This window comes from Geotrypetes seraphini, chromosome 1 (genome assembly GCF_902459505.1).
Source record: "Geotrypetes seraphini chromosome 1, aGeoSer1.1, whole genome shotgun sequence".
NCBI classification, from domain to species: domain Eukaryota; kingdom Metazoa; phylum Chordata; class Amphibia; order Gymnophiona; family Dermophiidae; genus Geotrypetes; species Geotrypetes seraphini.
In genome coordinates, this window is record NC_047084.1 from 129976000 (window position 1) to 129998200 (window position 22201).

The 22201-nt window shown below is 43.0% G+C and overlaps 1 protein-coding gene across 9 annotated transcripts in view; it reads right to left on the bottom strand.

The window, feature by feature from the left end:
- KIAA1109 (KIAA1109 ortholog) overlaps window positions 1-22201 on the bottom strand; it is a 908505-nt gene that overhangs the window by 483401 nt on the left and 402903 nt on the right. For all 9 annotated transcript variants that reach the window (XM_033938537.1, XM_033938601.1, XM_033938589.1 and 6 more), the window contains exons 37-40: window positions 11767-11912; window positions 10884-11034; window positions 4525-4677; window positions 3657-3897 (exon numbers count right to left, since the gene is read on the bottom strand). In XM_033938537.1, coding sequence (XP_033794428.1) covers window positions 3657-3897; window positions 4525-4677; window positions 10884-11034; window positions 11767-11912 — 691 coding nt within the window. The remainder of the gene's footprint in view (window positions 1-3656; window positions 3898-4524; window positions 4678-10883; window positions 11035-11766; window positions 11913-22201) is intronic.

Genomic DNA, 22201 nt, shown 5'->3' on the forward strand with positions numbered 1-22201 from the left:
CCGCCTAGAAGTCGCCTGACTATGGCGGTATAGAAAAAAAATAAAGAAAAAAATAAATAAATAAAGTTATTATTAGAGTCCATGTCGATGGTGCGAAGCCAGGCTAGACGACGCATGGCCACAGAGCAAGCCACTGCTCGGGCAGAGAGCTCAAAAGCATCATAAGATGACTGTAGACGATGGATATGCAGCTGAGAAAAAGAAGCAATGACTTCTTGAAATTCGAAATGCATGCTATCATCCAAGTAACCCACAAATTTTGGCAGAAGGGACAAAAGAAACTCAAAATAAGTGATAAAATAAAAATTATAATTGAGGACCCTCGAAGGCATCATAGCATTTTAGTAAATGCGACGTCCAAATTTATCCATGGTCTTTCCCTCTCGGCCAGGAGGAACGGTGGCATAGACTCTCGAGGGATATCTCTTTAACGATGATTCCACTAGCAAGGATTGATGTGACAACTGGGAATTGTCAAAACCTTTATGATGCACCATTTTATATCTGGCATACAACTTTCCTGGAACTGCTGGAATGGAAAAGGGAGTCTCCATGCATCTAGTAAAAGTCTGATCAAGAAGCTTGTGTAGTGGCAGCTTGAGAGACTCAGCCGGAGGTTGAGGGAGGTGAATGACCTTGAGGTATTCTTTAGAGTACTTAGAGCCAGTGTCTAGTGGAACGCTCAAGTCTCCAGCCATCTGTCTCAAAAAAGAAGAGAAGGATAGCTGGTCTGCAGTTGCATGGCTTCGAGAAGGGCTTGAGGATTTCGAGGCAGCTGGAGTCGAAGAAGAGGAGGCCTTGGCGGGAAACCATGGGACGAAGGAACCTGGACATTTGGATGAGGCACTGGACATCGGGATATCCTCGAGAGCCGGCATCGGATTCTTGGAACGAGGAGTTGGAGGTCTGGTCGAGGCCGGAGAAGACCGAGGCTGGGAGGCATGATGTCTCGAAGAATGCCTCGAAGAAGGCCTCGAATGATGTCGAGAAGTGTGTCTCGAGCTGGATCTCGAAGATCGAGCAGAGGTGGCCTCGGACGCAGTAGATCGAAGATCAATAGGCGTGGAGGAGCCCTGAAGCAACTTCGAAGACTGGACTCCCTTGGTAGTATGGGAGGTATCCTGTCAATGCACTCGCACAGACTCTGCTCTATGCGTTTCGTGCTTGGAAGCCCGACCAGACACTCGCAGAGACTCTGCTCCCTGCATCGAGTGTGGAGGATCAGACCAGGGCACAGGTGGCTCGACCTCGCAGGAGACTTCTGTATGCCCAGGCTGAAGTAGAGTGAGCAGTGTAGGCCCCGTAGTAGTGAGGACCTTAAGAATCTGCTCCTCCAAAGAGGGCTGAGGGATAGCCAGCAAGGAGGGTACCGCGTCTGAAACTGGCCCACCTGCCTTGGCTGGAGGATCTCGCACAGTGGGATGAGAGTGTTTCGACTTGGAAGGCTTCGAAACTTTAATCACCACTGGTGGAACCGAGTGCTGAGCTATCTGACCTGAGGAGACAGGAGAAGATATGGCAGCCGAGGACGTCGAAGCAAGAGCCACTCCAAAAGATGAAGGTCTGATGAGGCTTGAGGTGGAAGCAGTAGAAGGAGAGGCGTCGACTGGGGCCGATGCCGAAGACACCTTCGATGCCGAGAGAGCAGAAGACTCCATGTCGAAGAGGTGATCCACCAGAACACAACGACGCTTAAAAGCACGAAGCTTAAATGTTTGGCAAGGCAGGCACGAGGTAGGATGATGTTTTGGCCCAAGGCATTTGAGACAGCATCTATGAGGGTCCGTAAGAGATACTGTGCGCTTGCACTTGCTACACCGTTTAAAACCGGTAACAGGCCGGGGCATAGACGAAAATACAGCCGTCACAAAGTCGAAGCCCGCGGGCTGCGGCCGAGCGGCATGTACCGGACGAATGGATGGAAATAAATTTTTTTTTTTTTTTTTTTTAAAGAAAGAAAAAACAAGTAACACAGCGATTCGTGAGAAAATAAAACACAAACCACCTTGAGAGAAGGCACGAACGACGAAGTTACCGGAGAGAGCCAAAAAGACGGACTTCTCGGCTCCGCGGAAAACTAAGAACTGAGGAGACGCGCCCTGTGCACTGGGCGGGAAGGCACTCGCGCATGCGCGGTGCGGGCGACTCTAAACTTCTAGTTTCTACAAGCAAATCTGCTTGAAGGCGTCCGCATCGGGGTTCCGTCGGATGACATCACCTATATGTGAGAATACCTGCCTACTTGTCCTGGGATAATATGCTGCCTGCTTGTCTAAGGATAAATGACCAATACTAATACAAAAATGTATGTACCATCAATGCCAAAAAGCTCAAAATGATTTCTATTAGTAAAAATATATAATAAACAAATTAGAATTATACAATAACACAGTAATTCAAAATTAAATCATAATACATATTTTTGAAATAGGTTTATAATAACCAACTTTCAAATCTGAAGATAATCTCAAGCCCAAATGAGTGGAGTGAAACAGGTAGATGTGAATCGCTTGTTTATACTTTCCAAAAATACTAGGACTAGAGGCAGGCAGTGAAACTACTAAGTAGTAGGTTTAAAATAAACCGGAAAAAATTTTACTCAGTGTGTAATTAAACTCTGAAATTCATTAATGGAAAATGTGGTGAAAGCAGTTAATTTAGCAGGTTTGGATAATTTCCTAAAACTAGTTCATAAGTCATTATTAAGATGGACTTGGGGAAATTCACTGCTTATTCCTAGGATAAGCAGCATAAAATCTGTTTGACTCCCTTGGGATCTTGCAAGGTACTTCTGACCTGGGTTGACCACTGTTAGAATCAAGATACTGGGCTTGATGGACCTACTTATTATAGTAAATGACAGCAGATAGAGACCTGAACAGTCCATCCAGTCTGCCCAACATCACTCTCCTTATATGTTCATGTTTAAATTGTATTTTCTTTAATATTTCTGGGCAATAGACAGGAAATGACTGCCTTGAGCTCCCATTGTAGTCTAGAGACACGACGGGAGCTCAAGGCAGCCATTTCCTGTCAGGAGCATGGGAAGATCGCTCATGCCCAAAAACCCGCTAGACCACCAGGTAAGGCTTAAGGGGGGGCTTAAAATAGCCAGGGGGAAATGGGGCTTAGGGACAGAACCAGCCTGAATATTATTCGCAGTTTTTTAATATTCATGGGCTGGCTCTGCCCCTAACCACAGTGGATACGGAGGGAGAAGTGTATCTCAGTTGAAAGAGTTTATGTAGAGCAAGATCATTCTGGAATGTGTCGCTAATCATATGAGTAATGTATCTTTTGTGGTTAGTTCCTTTGAATAAGTTTTTTTTTTTCTTTTTGGCTGATCCTTTCCTCACTTGTGGCCATCTAAGGAAACATTATTCATGGTTTTCATTTTGTTGTTTAGATGGAATTGTTTGTAATGCTTTCTTTTTTGGTTTTCTCCAATTTGTTTCTGGTAAGATACCTTGAAGCAATAAAAATTTGCCATTGAAAAGTAAAATGATCTAATGTCTCTTTTTAGTAATCTGGCTCTACATCAAGTAATAAGGAGGGGGACAAACACCCATGCATTTGTGCAATGCAGGAAGCCTCTCTTCACATTAAACCAAAGCACCCAGAAAGAAGGTTTGTTAGGATTGCTAAATGAGAAATACCTGCATCAAATTCAAATTCTGCTCCATCAGCGCTGGTATCACTTTGCAAAGCCCCTCCATTGTCTAATCCATGTCCGTCTTCATCTTCTGGTTTCAAAATGATGTTGGATTTCACTTGCTGAGCTGGCCTAATCAGACTAACACCTTTAAAGGTTGGTGTTACCACAATGAACTTCATCCACTGCCTAGCTAGTGCAACTAGGCCTTTCTTCAAAGTTACTAATGCAGGCAGTCCATCACTCTATAAAAGAAGAGACACACTTTAAACAAACCGCAAGTTTGTTGATCAAATAAAATGCAATTATATTTTTTACAGCATCCAATATACAAAAAATATGCAATAGATTCAGGTAGGTGAATTTTTTTATTTTGGATCAATCCTGAAGGCCAGGTCTGGTTTTGATTGATCTTGAAGAGAAAGACTAGTGCACAGGTCACAAGGACATTTTCCTTCAATCCATAAGGCTGATTTTGTTCTCATTTTATCACGCCTGTTAAAGAACAGGATGAAAAATTGCCGGCTGCACTTATTTTTGGACTTATTTTAGATTTAAGCGGGTTTAAAATGTCATAAATTTTAAACCAATATTACATTTAAAGTGCAAATGAAAAAAACCAACCAAAAAATGTGAGAAGTCAGAGAATCATGGTGTGAAAATGTAGCTAAATCCATCACATATGTATGAATGTGAATTCTACAATTATCATGATAAGTATAAACTAGAAAAAGGAATGAAACAAATGAAAGGTGTAACTCCTGCTAATTTAGCATTCTTATATATGAAAAGTGCACACACTAGTGTTTTACAAACCCAAAAAAATATTTCCTATTGCAAATAAGCCCTTCTAGATAGACTGTTTAACTTACCAAGGTGGCCTCTTCAATGACAGAGTAATTTGCATGATACAGGTAGTGATGAAGCAGGTTGCACAGCAAGCAGGAAGGGTTTTCCTGGATGTAACGAGCCTGCTTTGTAAGTCTGTTATACTTGCTTCTCAATGGAAAGTGGGCACTTTTATTCTGAAATTTTTAAAAAAAATACATATTAGTATCTACTTACCAGACATCACTCTTTTTATTTGAAACTTGGCAAATTGATATAAAGCCACCAAACTTTAATTCTCATCTAGATTAGGTATTATTATTAAAATAGAGGCAATGCCTACAAATTTTTTTATAAATCATTCTACATTATGAGGCTGGAAAGAGCTACAAAACAAGACCACTGAGAGGAAACCCCCCAGGGAGGCTGATGCCAGCAGGATTGTGATGAGCCCTGTGTAATTCATCTAAGCACCCAGTGAAGGGGAAACATCTCCTTGAAATCACTTTCTTTGGTATTGTGCTGTTTTACTGTGTAAGTCTTCTGCGATGTCTATGAATCCAATCAAACTTATCTACTGCTCATCCGTTATAGTGTTTTATATCACATTATACAAAGCCTTTACCCTCTGCTAGCCTTTTTAATGGGTATAACTAATGGGAAGACTGGATGGACCATTTAGGTCCTTATCTGCCGTCATTTACTATGTTACTATGTTTTAAAGATATGTTAGGATTAGTGGCATAGACAGCCCTACAATTTTGGGGGCTCCCAGGGGTGGACATTTGAAAAGTCTTGGCATCAGCAGTTGAAGGTATGCCTTAACCCTGCCCATTAGGGGGGGAAAGGATCTCATTGGTATCCAGCTATGGTCTTGCCCATGGTCTTGGGCAGGCGTAGGTTCACACAAAGCAAGGCCCAGGAGGGTTGATGGAACTCTCCCCTAACCATCTGTTGCAAGCAAACAACATGATACAATTTAGAAAACTTCCTGATCAGAGTTGAGCAACCCTTTTTCTGATACCAGATAACCTTTCAATAGGTTAGACTCTTAGGCCAGACACCCATTTTGGGTCATGATCTGGCTAGTCACGCCATAGGACACTGGCCTTCATTAATTTTAAGCTGGGGCCACTTTGGATTCTAATGAGTTGAAGGACAGCCACCAAATACTTTCCAATATAAAGCTTTCAAAACAACGCACAGTACGCTTCATCTCTAGTAATTCTATGTCATACCATTTTTTGTGTCATCAGCTCGTTTTTTTATAGCATGTTTAGGGGCAGTTTCGTCTAGGATGTTATTACAAAATTTTTTCCAATCCAATGGAAAATTATGAATATTGCCATCTGGTAATAATTCAGCCCTCTGCCAAAATTCAGTTGCATTAGGTGGTTTTCTGACAGAAATTTCTGATTTTTGCTACTTAGGTATGATGTTGAATTTCTTAGTCCATCTCAAAGAAAAATAATAAATAAAATGGTCTGACCAAAGTATTGGCAGCCATCTGCCCTCTTTTTTCTTTATAATTCTTTATTGATTTTCCAAGCTTCAATAGTGCAATACACAAATATATCACATATAATAAGTCAATAAAGCACATTCAATTTACAAATATATATAACCAACCATTTTCTCCTACCCACCCACCCAATGATTATTCAATAAAACACTGAATCATAGATTTTCCCAATAATCTTACCCTATTCGAATTAATAATATCCTCCCACCCATCCCAAATGTAAATATTCAAAGATTAAATTAGAACAGAAATAACCCCCCCCAACGGATGTGTACAAAAATAAACAAAAACTGACTCACAATCAAAGACCTACTATAGTGAGGTAATATAAGATGTCAACGGGGCCAAAACCAATTTAAATATATTACCGTGCCCCAAACTATCAGCATTCATCCTTTCATATCTATAGCTGGAGCAAAGATTTGCCCACCAGAAAGGGAAATTTATACGATCGTAATTCTTCCAATTTCGGGTTACCATCTGCATGGCTATCCCGGTCATGATAAGGAAAAGACGGCATTTATATCGATCCATAGGGGGTTTAACATGTAATAACGTTCCACATACGATTGCCTCATATGTCAGTGGAATTGATGATTCCAATATGTTGTTAATCTTACCCCATATTGACCTCCAAAAATTAAGTATCAAAGGACAACAGAACAACAGATGATCCAGTGTCCCAATATCTAGATGACAGTGCCAGGATCTATTAGATTTAGAACTGTCTAACCTGTGTAACCTAACTGGGGTCCTAAAAGATCTATGTAACAGAAAAAAACATATTTGTCTCACAGATGCTAATGCTGTACATCTCATCCTCCAAGTCCAAATTCGGGGCCATCGAGATGCAGAAATATACTGCTTTATCTCAATGCTCCAAATATCTCTGAAACTAGATTTTGGTTTTTAATTCAAGAATTCAGTTATTAATTTATACCATCGGGCAGCCTGATGTCCTAAAAAATCTGTCTGGAAGGAAAGGACCTGCAAGCTATAATGATTTTTTAGATTTCGCCAATCAGGGAACCCCTTGTGAATGTCTTGCTTCAACTGCAACCACTTATAATTTTGAGACTTTGCAATACCAAATGTTTGTTGCAGTCGTGAAAAAATCAAGCATTTTCCCATCTGATGTATCATCATCTAGTCTACGTATACCTGCCTGCATCCATTGCTTCCAGAAGATCCCAGGCTTGCCAATTTGAATCTTGGAGTTTAGCTATAAGGATTGATAAGTGGATTCCTCCACTGGAATATCTGTTAATTTGTTAATAAATTTCAAAGTTTTCCAGGTGTCAAATAAAATACTATTGTCCTTTACATAACTGGGTAATCTGATACTGAACACATGAAACAGTCTTAATGGGGACATTAATTGCCACTCTAAATATAACCAATCTGCCCTCTTTTAATGAAATTAAAGGAATTGACCCCGACTTGGTCACTAATGATACTAAGCCCAATTGATGACCTCCTACATGAGTTTGTGATGGTTGTGGAAAAGAAAAATCCAAAGAAGATAAAAATGTCAGATCAGCAACATTCTGATCAGATTCAACCTCTAAATGTAAATTAATATCTCCCAATAATAAACACTGTGGAGTGGTAAGTGAATTATTAAAAACAAATTCATAAAAATGCTCCTTAACTTGGACCCATGATCCTGGTGGCGTATAAAACAAGATGCAGTTTAAAGAGTCTTGTAGGTCTATTCTATTGAGGATATAGGAAATAATTTCCAGATTTGATTTGGTCAGTGAGTCCTGTACTTTAAAATTAAAATTCTCTTGTAATATAATGGCAATACCACCACCTCTTTTGTCCTTTCGACTAAGAGGAACAATTTTATAGTGCGCCGGAAGTAAATCATTAATGACAGGATCATCATTAGCAATAAGCCAGGTTTCAGAAATAAATACACAAGTTAAATTTTGATCTGTGATCCAATCCTTAATAATTTGAGCTTTACCTCTAATTGATCATGCGTTAACATAAGCGCAGTTCATACTAGTTGACTCCTTTAGTGAGGAAATTTTAATTGTTCTCAGTACACGCTCTGAGAAACTGAAGGGAGATAGGTTCAAAACAAATGCAAGGAAGTTTTTTTTCACCCAGAGGGTCGTGGACACTTGGAATGCACTACCAGAGGAAGTGATCAAGCAGAGTACGGTCCAAGGATTCAAACAGGGATTGGACAGATTCCTGACGGATAAAGGGATCGTGGGATACTGAGGGAGGAGCTGGGATGTAACACAAGTATAGAATGTTAACCAGGTAATGAGTATAAACCAACCAGGTCGTGCATGTGCAAGACTGGAGGGCTAGGACTTCGATAGGAAGGCAGGACTTAAACGAGATACCAAGGTGGCAAGGGAGCCCCTTCTAGTGATTCAGACAGGTCGTGACCTGTTTGGGCCGCCGCGGGAGCGGACTGCTGGGCAGGATGGACCTATGGTCTGACCGGCAGAGGCACTGCTTATGTTCTTATGTTCTTATGCTCTCTTTTAAGGAAAATCTTAGAATACCTAAAAGAGGTTGTGTGAATTTTTATAGGAAGTAGAAAGGACTCTCCATAATTGGGTAAAATAGAAATCTCCTGTTGCTCAGAGTAAGAAGCTTTGCGTGGCGAGTTATCTACCGACAATAACTCTAAGGGTAGAGTATTAACATTCTTGAGTCTATCTAAAAATAGTAATAGTAAAATAATTTTAACAAAATACATTTTGAATAGTATAAAAACTGAATGGAGTTTAAAATAGAAATTTAAAACTAGTGTGAATCCAATCCAGTTACATAGCTATCACTGACTAAAAATCTACCTAATCTAGAAAAACCATTTGAGGTAGTAAATTTAGACTGAAAATTTAAACAATTGATTAGCAGATATAAATTCATAGATTAGAACAAACCTGACTTTAAAAAGCTATATAGTTTGTTATAAGCAACATAGAAACATAGAAAATGACGGCAGAAAAGGGCCATAACCCATCTAGTCTGCCCACTCTAATGACCCACACCCCCTTGATTCTACCCCCCTAGAGATCCACATGTGTATCCCATTTACTTTTAAAATCTGGCACGCTGCTGGCCTTAATCACCTGAAGTGAAAGTTAATTCCAATGATCAACTACCCTTTCGGTGAAGAAATACTTCCTGGTGTCGCCATGAAATTTCCCGCCCCTGATTTTCAGCAGATGCCCTCTTGTGGCTGAGGGTCCTTTAAGAAAGAAGATATCATCTTCCATCTCGATACGGTCCATGATATATTTAAACGTCTCAATCATGTCTCCTCTCTCTCTACGTTTCTCGAGTGAGTATAGCTGCATTCTATTCAGCCTTTCCTCATACAGGAGATCCTTGAGCCCTGAGACCATCCTGGTGGCCATTCGTTGAACCGACTCAACTCTCAGTACATCTTTTTGGTAATGTGGTCTTCAGAATTGTACACAATATTCCAGATCTGTACAACAGCATGATGACTTCAGCCTTCTGGTTGACAAAACTTCTACAGATACAACCCATCATTTGTCTAGCCTTGGATGAAGCCTTCTCCACATGATTGCCAGTTTTCATGTCTTCACTAATGATCACCCCTAACTCACGTTCTACTTTTGTCCTAGCTAAGGTCTCACCATTTAGTGTGTAAGTTCTGCACGGATTTCTGCTGCAAAGGTGCATGACCTTACATTTTTTAGCATTGAAGCCTAGCTGCCAAGTCGATGATCAATGTTTCAACAGAAGTAGGTCCTGGGTCATACTGTCGGGCAAAGTGCTTTTACTTAGTATGTTGCATAGTTTGGCGTCATCGGCGAATAATGTTATTTTACCTTTAAGCCCTTGAGTCAGGTCTCCTACGAATATGTTGAAAAGGATCGGGCCCAAGACCGAGCCCTACGGCACTCCACTGGTCACCTCCGACGTTTTGGAGAGGGTACCGTTTACTACCACTCTCTGAAGTCTACCGCTTAGCCAATCATTGATCCATGCAGTTAATATTTCTCCTAATCCCATCTTTACTGAAGTCTAAGTACACGACGTCTAGGGACTCCCCCTCATCCAGCTTTCTTGTTACCCAGTCAAAGAAGCTAATTAGATTGGATTGGCAGGACCTTCCCTTGGTAAATCCATGTTGGTGGGGATCCCGTAGATTCTCCTTGTCCAGGATCGTATCTAATTTATGTTTAATTAGTGTTTCCATGAGTTTACTCACTATGGATGTGAGACTCACCGGTCTGTAATTCACAGCCTCTGTCCTGCAGCCCTTTTTGTGAAGTGGGATGACATTAGCTGTTTTCCAGTCTAAGGGGACTCTTTCCGTATTCAACGTCAAGAATAGTTTAAATACAATGAACTACAGCACTGCCCTCCTGCCTTTAACCTGCCCACCCCTGTGATGTCACAGGGGGGCGGAGTTTCAGTGGTTATGTTATCATTTCAGACCTATTTTTTAGAAGGTTCTTCCTATTCTACAAGTCATTATGCTACCACTGATAAAATTAATACATCTTTGCCCAAGCTTTATTTCCTTAAAACAGCTGAAAGAGGAAAAATGCCACCAAACCATATAAGTATTAACCTATAATGAAACCTTTGACAAATCTAGACCACAATTACAAATGAGATTTATGGTGTGGTGGCTGTGTTAGTCCACTCTTCAAGGTAATATGTAGAAATAAAACAAAAACATGAAGGAAAAAAAATATATTTTTTTATTGGACTAACTTAGTGTAGTTTATGATTAGCTTTCGAAGGTAACCCCCTTCTTCATCAGATCAGAAATGAGATTTAGGATTAAAGGCCATAAAGAAAAGAACAAAGGATTTTTTAAAAAGTCAAGGAAAATCAGTGTTTTGAAGAGCGGGCACACTCATAACTTACCTCTAAGGCTTCAGTCAATATGCAACCCATAACTGCACAAATGCGCAGAGTTCCCTCTGTCTCCAACTTGTTTAGAGATGATTTCACTTGATCAATGGGGACAAGCCATGCCCCAACAGCAGGAGTTGCAGTACTCAGAAGATTCAGCCGTCTAAGGCAAACAAAGAAAATTATCAAGCAATTAAAGATGATCCCTCTCAGTAGACATCTTCTACTTAAACGCTTTCATTTCACCCCAGAAATACAACACAGAAGTAGAATCTGAAGCTTGGGGATGGGCTCTAAAGTGCTAAACTAGATAAAATTCTGATTAAAAGGAAGGAAATCAGAAAGGATTAAAAATAGAGTGACCAGGGCAGCCCACTTTTGAAGACACTGTGTAGAACTGGTCCAGAACTGAAACATAAGTAGTATTATAAAAAGGTCTAAATGGGAACAGAAAATGCCATATTGAGTCAAACCAAAGGTCCCATTAAGCCAAGCACTCTGTTTCTGACCGTGGTCAATCTAGGTCACAAGTACCCGGCAGTACTGTGGGAAGTCCAGAACTGGGAGACTGGTGGGTCTCCACTGGTCAGCCAGAACCCCTCTCCTATGATACAACCTCAGCCTTGTTTGAACAAACCCTATAAGTGAAGACTAGTTGATACTCATTGTTGTATTTTAATTTAGAATATTAATTTTGCTGCTTGTTCTCAGACTGTTCATATTTGATAAATCTACTAGACCTGTACCAGTGAGATGCAAGCTTCTAGCAAATAAAAAAAATTATTGAAAATTCCAATGAGAATATAGCTTAAAATATTGGATAAATAAGCAGAGAAAAAGACAATAAAACCAAGCGCCTTCCTCAAGCCTGAATCAAATTGTTTGATATCCCTACCTAGAAAAAGCATGAGAGCGCACATTGGTGGGAGCTGCAAAACTGAACCAGATCTCTTTGAGAGTCAGCTTCATGCTGCTGGAGTCTGGAGGTGGAGGCATTAAAGGGAGATCCTTTTTCAGGTCATCTGATTCAACTCCTTCATCCTTTGCAAATAAGAAAATCAAATAGAAAGGGATTCCTATTATTCCATAGATTTCAAGACATTTAATATATTGTTCATCAATGCAACTTATCCTCAGTGGTTTGGGGAAAGAGAAAGAGACTTGATATACTAACTTTCTGTGGTTACAATCAAAGTGGATTACATATTACATACAGGGTACTTATTTTGTATCTGAAGCAATGGGGGGTTAAGTGACTTACCAAAAAACCCCTTGTACAAGAATGAGAAAGAAACCATCAAATTCTAGGTCCAATAACTCTCTCAAAATTGTTTCAGAAACTTATCAAATTCACTGAACACTTTTCTGCATCAATGATATGGTTATAACATGTATACCACAAATTGTATTGAGGGGAGAGCCTCAGAACCCCGTGCGGTGCTAATTGTTTCAACCGCACTGGAAAGGGAATAATTCTTCATCGGCTCTTACCGGTAATCCCCCTCCTACCCGCAAAATTGCTCAAACTTAAACTTAAAAGTTAGAACTGCAGACAAATCAAGCTACTTAGCTGCAGGTAGGGTAGTTTTTGATTGTGTTAGAATGTCACTGTATCCCCGCCAGCCCGCCAGTCCTTGGCTCTCCCCTCAATATAATTTGTGGTATACAAGTTATAGTATCTAATCTAAATAAATTATCCCAAGTTGTATTAGTCAACACAAATATATATAATATATATAACCATATCATTGATGCAGAAAAGTGTTCAGTGAATTTGTGTTCATGATAAGTTTGAGAGAGTTATTGGACCTAGGGTTAAGTGACTTACCCAGAGTCACAAGGAGCTGCAACTGGAATGAAACTCAGTTCCCCAGGTTCTCAGGCCACTGCACTAACCTACTCCTTCAATGGAGTATAAACATATATCATACAGTTTATACGAGGGGTCGCTGAAAAGTTCTCAGCCCAAACAAGAAGAGAATGATGTGGAGCCATGAAACTTACAAGTTAGTCCACGCTTTTCTTGATATTCTTCATTTCATCTTATATCACTGAAATGAAAAGCGAGGAATAACTTGTAAGTTTCATGGCTCCACATCATTCTCTTCTTGTTTGGGCTGAGAACTTTTCAGCGGGCCCTCATTTTAAAATCAGAAAAGACAGACATAGGACTTTAAAATTTCAGGCCCTCAAGTTTCATATATATATAGCAGTCTTAAATTAAATGGGTAACATACATATAGCAGCTGAATAGCACCACTAAATAGATCATGTATGGTGATGGCACCTCCGCCCCTCTCCTAAACTGACCAATATAAAATCTGGTCTTTTGGTGATTTAAATAGCTTGATTTTACATGAATAACTTTTTAAAATACATGCCGGTGAACAAATAACTCATTTTCAATATCAGCCCATGTGAAGGTGTTGCTTAAGTACTGGACGTGCTCAAGCCCCCCACTGCATCCACAGAGATGAACTTATGGCAATCAGAGATTTTCAACTGCTCTTGAGCTATAAATAAATTTATTTGCATTCAAAACATGTATATTTCCAGCTTGAGGACAAGACAGAGCATCAAAAATCATGCATTAAACAAATCATTAGCCTTAACCTATTTGTGGCACTGAATCCCACTTCCTGAGCTACTACTGGCTTCATATTCAGGACCGGACTGAGGACATGGCACTGAAAAACAGGCACCATGAAAAAAAAAAAAAAAATCAGTGCTCATCACTAACCTAGAAAGGGCATCCAGGATGAGTAGCATCCAGCAGGGATTTACATGCCCAACTTTGGAAGCCAAGACTGATACACACTGAAACCTGATGGAAATCCTGGCGAAAAAGTTGGGTGCAGATCGCCAGAATTCTGTAACATCACATGCATCTTTTGTAAATGCTTCTGTTCTTCCCATCGCTACACTCCCTTTTGGGTTGCACACAGGAAGATTTAGGTGCAGATCTTTTTATGTGGGAAGCCGAGAGGTCCAGAAGATGAGTCTCTGCCCAGGCCATGAGTAGAGCCGCCCCCTGCGTCAACAGACAAGTCTTGGTTTCCCCCCTGACGATTGACAAAGGCCACCGCCATGGCATTGACTGAAAGAACCCAAACAGACTTGCCCACCAACAAGATCTAGAACGCTAGCCAGATGGCTCTAGTCTCCAGAACATTGATAGACCAAGACGCCTCCTCCTGAGACCAACTGCCCTGAGCTGAGCGACTGACACACTAAGCTTCCCAACTGAAGAGACTGGCATCCGTGATCAGAACTGTCCACTGGGGCTGATCAAGAGTCACTCCGTGCACCAGATTGGAAGACTGTAGCCACCAATGAAGACTGCAATGAATCAACCCCCGAAGAGGAATGGGAGAGCCCATATCATGCACCTGGGGTGACCTCTGCAGAAGCAAAGCATGCTGAAGCAGGTGTATACGAGCTCAGGCCCACTGAACCATGTCCAGAGAAGCTACCATCAACCCCAGAACATGGAGAAAAGCCTGAGCCCAAGGACATCGGGAAGCCATCAGAAGGTGAATCTGTGACCATAATTTGACCACACAGGCCTCCGGCAGAAAGACTTTCCCCAAGCTGGTGTCGAAAAGAACCCCAATATACTCCAGGCACCGAGACGGAGCCAACCGGCTCTTGGACAGGTTGACAGCCCATCCCAGTGACTGCAGGATCTCCACCGAGCCATAAAATGGGCGCTCTCCTGAAATGATTTTGCGCAGATTAACCTGGCGAAGCTTAAAGAATGATCTGAAATGTGGCAGCTAAAATTAAATGCTATGAAATACAAGGTCATGCATTTGGGCTGCATAAATCCAAAGCAACGGTACAGTTTAGGGAGTGATGAACTTATGTGCATGACAGAAGAGCGAGACTTGGGTGTGATTGTATGTGATGATCTTAAGGTGGCCAAACAGGTTGAAAAGGTGACGGTGAAAGCTAGAAGGTTGCAGGCCAGTAGGAAAAAGGAGGTATTGATGCCACTTTATAAGACTTTGGTGAGGCCTCATTTAGAATATTGTGTACAATTCTGGAGGCCACACCTTTAAAAAGATTACATTACATTACATTGATGTCTTCTATCCCGCCAATACTTTTCAGTTCTAGGCGATTTACAACAAGAAATTAGCCTGGGCATTCCCAGGGAGATTACAAGGTTAATAGCTATAGTATGCATTGGGATCTGGGGATGGTCGATACGGTTTGGTTAGATCATTTGACAAATTTCTTGATATAAAAAGGATGGAGTCGGTACAGAGGAAGGCTACTAAAATGGTATGTGGTCATTATCATAAGGCGTATGGGGACAGACTTAAAGATCTCAATCTGTATACTTTGGAGGAAAAACTGGAGAGGGGAGATATGATAGAGACGTTTAAATACCTATGTAATGTAAATGCGCATGAGTCGAGTCTCTTTCATTTGAAAGGAAACTCTGAGAGGGCATAGGATAATCTAAGGAACACTTTTTTACAGAAAGGGTGGTAGATGCATGGAACAATCTCCCAGAAGAGATGGTGGAGACAGAGACTGTGTCAGAATTCAAAAGGGCCTGGGATAGGCACGTGGGATCTCTTGGAGAGAGTTAGAGATAAGGGTTACTGCAGATGGGTACACTAGATGGCCCATGTGGCCTTTATCTGCCATCATGTTTCTATGTAACCAGTCTTCCTGATAGGGGAGAACCAGAATGCCTTCCTTGTGCAAGGCCGCTGCCATGACCACCATAATCTTGGTGAACGTCTGAGGAGCCTTGGCCAGCCCAAAGGGAAGTGCACAAAAGTGATAGAGCTGACCCAAAATCGCAAAGCGCAGGAACCGCTGAGGTCCAAATCGCAACATGCAAGTAGGCCTCCATTAGATTGACAGAGGTCAGAAATTCCCCTGGCTGAACCGCCAGAGAGACCAAACGTAGGGTCTCCATGCGAAAAGACGGAACTCGCAGAGCCCTGTTGACCCCTTTCAGATCCAAGATGGGCTGAAAGAACCCCTCTTTCTTGGGCACCACAAAGTAAATGGAATACCCGACGGTGTCCCACTCCGACGGAGCCATTGGCACAACCACCTGAGATCTAGTAATCTAAGCAGTGTCTGGCAAAAAGCTTGCTTCTTCCATGCCACCTGACAAGGAGAAACGAGAAAGTGATCTGGCAAAGAGCGGGAAAACTCCAGCAGATAGTAGACCATTCCTCTAACTTTTGTAGATCCTTTTTCATGTTTCACACTTGGAATACTGCGTCCAACATTGGTCTCCCTACCTAAAGAAGGATATAAAACTGCTGGAGAGGGTGCAGAAACGAGCAACAAAACTGGTGAAGGGTATGGAGAAACTGGAATACGAGGATAGACTTATAACACTAGGATTGTTCTCCCTTGAGAAAAGGAGACTGCTTGGGGATATGATCGAGACCTTCAAAATACTGAAAGGAATCGACAAAATAGAGCAGAGAAGATTATTTACATTGTCCAATTTGACACGGACTAGAGGACATGTAATGAAGCTAAGGGGGGACAGGTTCAGGACTAATGTCAGGAAGTTCTGCTTCACTCAGAGAGTGGTTGACACCTGGAATGCCCTCCCAGAGGAGATTATTGCGGAATCGACCGTCCTAGGCTTCAAGAGCAAACTAGATGCATATCTCCTTAAGAGAGGCATATAAAGATATGGTGGACTATAAATTACGCCAGGTGTACACCTGGCAGGCCTCCGCATGTGCGGATCGCCGGACTTGATGGACCGAAGGTCTGATCCGGAGATGGCAGTTCTTATGTTCTTATGTTTTCCATTCCTTCCTCAGTATTACAAATCTTGGTATCATCCTCAAAAAGGCAAACCTTTCCTTCTAACCCTTCAGCAATGTCACTCACAAACATATTGAACAGGATCGGCCCCAGCACCGAACCCTGAGGGATTCCACTACTCATCTTTCCTTTCTCTGAGCAACTTCCATTAACCACCACCCTCTGGCGTCTGGGAATACTGGTCGACAAGTCGATGAAGCAGTCCGCGCAATGTGTAGCAGTGACCAAAAGGGTGAACAGAATGCTAGAAATGATTAAGAAGGGGATCACAAACAGATCAGAGAAGGTTATCATGCCAATGTACTGGGCCATGGTATGCCCTCATCTGGAATACTGCATCCAGCAATGGTCGCCGTACATGAAGAAGGACATGGTACTATTCGAAAGGGTCCAGAGAAGAGCGACTAAAATGGTTAAGGGGCTGGAGGAGTTACCGTACAGTGAGAGATTAGAGAAACTGGGCCAATTCTCCCTTGAAAAGAGAAGACTGAGAGAGGACATGATCGAAACATTCAAGATAATGAAGGGAATAGACTTTGTAGATAAAGACAGGTTGTTCACTCTCTCCAAGGTAGAGAGAACGAGAGGACAATCTCTAAAGTTAAAAGAGGATAGATTCCATACAAACGTAAGGAAGTTCTTCTTCACCCAGAGAGTGGTGGAAAGCTGGAATGCTCTTCCTGAGGCTGTTATAGTGGAAAACACCCTCCAGGGATTCAAGACAAAGTTAGACAAGTTCCTGCTAAACCGGAATGTACGCAGATAGGGCTAGTCTCAGTTAGGGTACTGGTCTTTGACCTAGGGGCTGCCGCGTGAGCGGACTGCAGGGCACAATGGACCGCTGGTCTGACCCAGCAGTGGCAATTCTTATGTTCTTATGACAGCCAATTTCTAATACAGTTCACCACTGGAACTAATCCAGTTCCTAACTTCAGCCCTTCAACTTTGTACAAGAGCCTCCTATGAGGAACCGTATCAACAGGGCCGCCATCAGAAATTTCTGGGCCCCTTACTGAGCAATCCTATTGGGCCCCCCCACGCACCCCTTCCCCCCCGACCCCCCCTTCTTCCATGGGCCGAATACACACATACTTTTCTCTGTCACCGCACTCTTTGACCAAAAGATTTGTAAGCCTGCAACCACGTCAAGGTAGACTCTTTCAGCAGGGCCCTAACCTAACCTAAACTAAACTAATCTATACCTATCTATTCTAAACTAACATATGTCTAATACTGAACTAATAACAAACTAACAAACATCTGCATAATAAATAACTAATAAATAATAGTGCTAGTAGCTATAATTCACTTTTGAATGTAAAATCTCAGTTAAGGATTGCTTTTGACCTTTGTAGGCCAGAAGTAGATCACAATTGCACAATATTTTTTGTAACAAGTATTAAATGTGTTTTTATAAATACTGTAAGCTTAATAAATATATCAGAAAAAACTACACATCTGAGCGCATATCTGAACATACACATCTGTATGATCCCATCCTCCTCAGCTTGCCTATAGCTGCATCATGCATGTTAAAAATGTACGATATGTTGATATGTGCACCTTCCTTCCTTCCCATCCATTCTCCTCAGCCTGTCCTTACACATCCACAGCTGCATGTTAATGATGATGTATATGTTATGATGATAAATAAGTGCATATGAGCACATCATTAACATGCAGCTATGGATGAATATAAAAAAGAAACAATATTCTGTACAATTGTCAATTTATAAATCAGCGTCTTCTCCCCACTCTCTCTTCCCCATTTCCCTTCAGCGTCCTCAGCCCACTCTCTCTCCACTTTCCTTCAGCGCACACACATAAAAACAAGCAAGTAATTTATATCATTTTCATTCTATTCATTCATAGAAATTAAAGTCTAAATAATGCCAGTCACATAACAAAACATGATTTTACAAAAATAATTTCCTGCACAGTCAAGCCTGCAAGGATTACTAGATGTCTTTCAGCAGCTCCCCTCCCTCCCTCCCCCTTACCTTTGTGGCCAAGTCAAAATGATCTACCAACAATAAAATTTTAAAAACACAAAGCATGCTGTACGCAGAGAAAATGTTAATTATCATTTATATTCCGCGGGTTTTCAAAGAGGTCAAGGCAGATGACTTTATGCAATGTCACCTCAGTAACAACTATACAAAAATAGACAAATATTCCCCCTCCCTTTTTACTAAAATGCGATAGCGGTTTTTAGCGCAGGGAGCTGCGCTGAAAGCCCCACACTACTCTCAACGCTCATAGGCTACCTACGCTAAAAAACGCTATTGCAGTTTAGTAAAAGGGGGCCATAGTGCAAAATATAGACAGCATATATAAATTCTCAAAGCAGACACATTTTGATCAGTAAATTGAAAATAAAATCATTTTTCCTACCTTTGGTAATTTCATCAGTCTCTGGTTGCACTTTATTCTTCTGATTGTGCATCCAATATTTCTTCCCTTCTTTCAGCCTCCTGTATGCTTCCTCTCCTCAAGACCTCATTCCCTCCCCAAACTTTTTCTTTGTTTCACTCTGCCCCTTCTTTCTTTTTCTCTCTCTCCATACCCCCTTTCTTTCTGTATGTCTGTTTTTCTCTCTCTCTCACCCTGCCCCCTTCTTTCTTTCTCTCCCCACACCATCTTTCGTTCTGTATGTCTGTCTTTCTCTCTCTCTCCGTGCCCCATTTTTCTTTGTTTCACCCTGCCCCCTTTCTTTCTGGCTTCCTGTCCCCCCCTTTCTTTCTTTCTCCCTGCCCTCCCCTATGCCACCACCATTGGGAAAATGCTGCCACCACCACTGGGGAATAGGCTGCCACTGCCGACATCGGGAACAGGCCGGCGCTGAGTTCGCCCTGCTTCTCTTCCCCGCGGGGCCGACCAACTCTCGCCACCCGATGTCAATTCTAACGTCAGAGAGGACGTTCTAGGCCAGCCAGGCAGCGATTGGCTGGCCCAGAACATCTTCTCCGACGTCAGAATTGGCGCGAGTGGCGCGAGTTGGTCGGCCCCACAGGGAAAAGCAGGGAGAACTTGGCGCCGGCCTGTTCCCGATGGCGGCGGTGGCACTCAAGTGGCTAAAGAGCCGCAGTTTGCCGGCCTAGGGAGAACACTGGAGGGTGGTCAGCTGTGCACCACCTTGGGACGTAAACTCGGGGCGGGGTTGACTGCCCTCCCCCCCACCCTCCCCCACCTTGGTATGCCACTATCTGTACCTAACTCCCTCCCTATGACCAAAAATTCTTTCTTCTATTCCCAGTATACACAACCATCTCTTTCCCTCACTTCCTCTCTCCCAAGTCCATGCCTTCTGTGTCCAAAAACCCATTCCCTCCCCCACCTCAGCATCTCTTTCCCTCCCTTCCTCTCTCCCAAGTCCATGCCTTCTGTGTCCAAAAACCCATTCCCTCCCCCACCTCAGCATCTCTTTCCCTCCCTTCTTCTCTCCCAAGTCCATGCCTTCTGTGTCCAAAAACCCATTCCATCCCCCACCTCAGCATCTCTTTCCCTCCCTTCCTCTCTCCCAAGTCCATGCCTTCTGTGTCCAAAAACCCATTCCCTCCCCCACCTCAGCATCTCTTTCCCTCCCTTCTTCTCTCCCAAGTCCATGCCTTCTGTGTCCAAAAACCCATTCCATCCCCACCTCAGCATCTATTTCCCTCCCTTCCTCTCTCCCAAGTCCATGCCTTCTGTGTCCAAAAACCCATTCCATCCCCACCTCAGCATCTATTTCCCTCCCTTCCTCTCTCCCAAGTCCATGCCTTCTGTGTCCAAAAACCCATTCCCTCCCCCACCTCAGCATCTCTTTCCCTCCCTTCCTCTCTCCCAAGTCCATGCCTTCTGTGTCCAAAAACCCATTCCCTCCCCCACCTCAGCATCTCTTTCTCTCCATTCCTCTCTCCCAAGTCCATGCCTTCTGTGTCTAAAAACCCATTCCCTCCCCCACCTCAGCATCTCTTTCCCTCCCTTCCTCTCTCCCAAATCCATGCCTTCTGTGCCCAAAAACCCATTCCCTCCCCCACCTTAGCATCTCTTTCCCTCGCTTCCTCTCTCCCAAGTTCATGCCTTGTGTCCAAAAACCCATTCCCTCCCCCACCTCAGCATCTCTTTCCCTCCCTTCCTCTCTCCCAAGTTCATGCCTTGTGTCCAAAAACCATTCCCTCCCCCACCTCAGCATCTTTCCCTCCCTTCCTCTCTCCCAATTCCATGCCTTCTGTGCACAAAAACCCATTCTCTCCCCCACCTCAGCATCTCTTTCCCTCCCTTCCTCTCTCCCAAGTCCATGCCTTCTGTGTCCAAAAACCCATTCCCTCCCCCACCTCAGCATCTCTTTCCCTCCCTTCCTCTCTCCCAAGTTCATGCCTTGTGTCCAAAAAACCATTCCCTCCCCCACCTCAGCATCTCTTTCCCTCTCTTCTTCTCTCCCAAGTCCATGCCTTCTGTGTCCAAAAACCCATTCCCTCCCCCACCTCAGCATCTCTTTCCCTCCCTTCCTCTCTCCCAAGTCCATGCCTTCTGTGCACAAAAACCCATTCTCTCCCCCACCTCAGCATCTCTTTCCCTCCCTTCCTCTCTCCCAAGTCCATGCCTTCTGTGTCCAAAAACCCATTCCCTCCCCCACCTCAGCATCTCTTTCCCTCCCTTCCTCTCTCCCAAGTCCATACCTTCTGTGTCCAAAAACCCATTCCCTCCCCCACCTCAGCATCTCTTTCCCTCCCTTCCTCTCTCCCAAGTTCATGCCTTGTGTCCAAAAAACCATTCCCTCCCCCACCTCAGCATCTCTTTCCCTCTCTTCTTCTCTCCCAAGTCCATGCCTTCTGTGTCCAAAAACCCATTCCCTCCCCCACCTCAGCATCTCTTTCCCTCCCTTCCTCTCTCCCAAGTCCATGCCTTCTGTGTCCAAAAACCCATTCCCTCCCCCACCTCAGCATCTCTTTCCCTCCCTTCCTCTCTCCCAAGTCCATGCCTTCTGTGTCCAAAAACCCATTCCCTCCCCCACCTCAGCATCTCTTTCCCTCCCTTCCTCTCTCCCAAGTCCATGCCTTCTGTGTCCAAAAACCCATTCCCTCTCCCACCTCAGCATCTCTTTCCCTCCCTTCCTCTCTCCCAAGTTCATGCCTTGTGTCCAAAACGCACTCCCTCCCCCCTTTTGTGTTCCGCGTTAGCCTCCCAGCCCATCGTTGCAACTTTCTCAGCAAAACGGAGCTCGAGCCGAGAGGCTTTTCTTCTGTTTTCTGCCTGTCCTGCCGCGCACAAATAGCCGACCGGAAGACATTCCGTAAAGAAATCAAAACACTGCTGTTCAAAAAGCATATACAATCTACCTAACCCCCCTCACCCCATCCCCCAAGAAACCAAAACACTGCCGTCCAAAACATCTTCCGATGTTACTAAGTCTTTACTATCATTCTGTTATTAAGTCTCTATCCTCAAACTGTATTCTCTATTGTCATGTACCATCCTGGAAATGTCCAGTTCTCTTCTTATGTAATCCGCTTTGAACCGCAAGGTACAAGCGG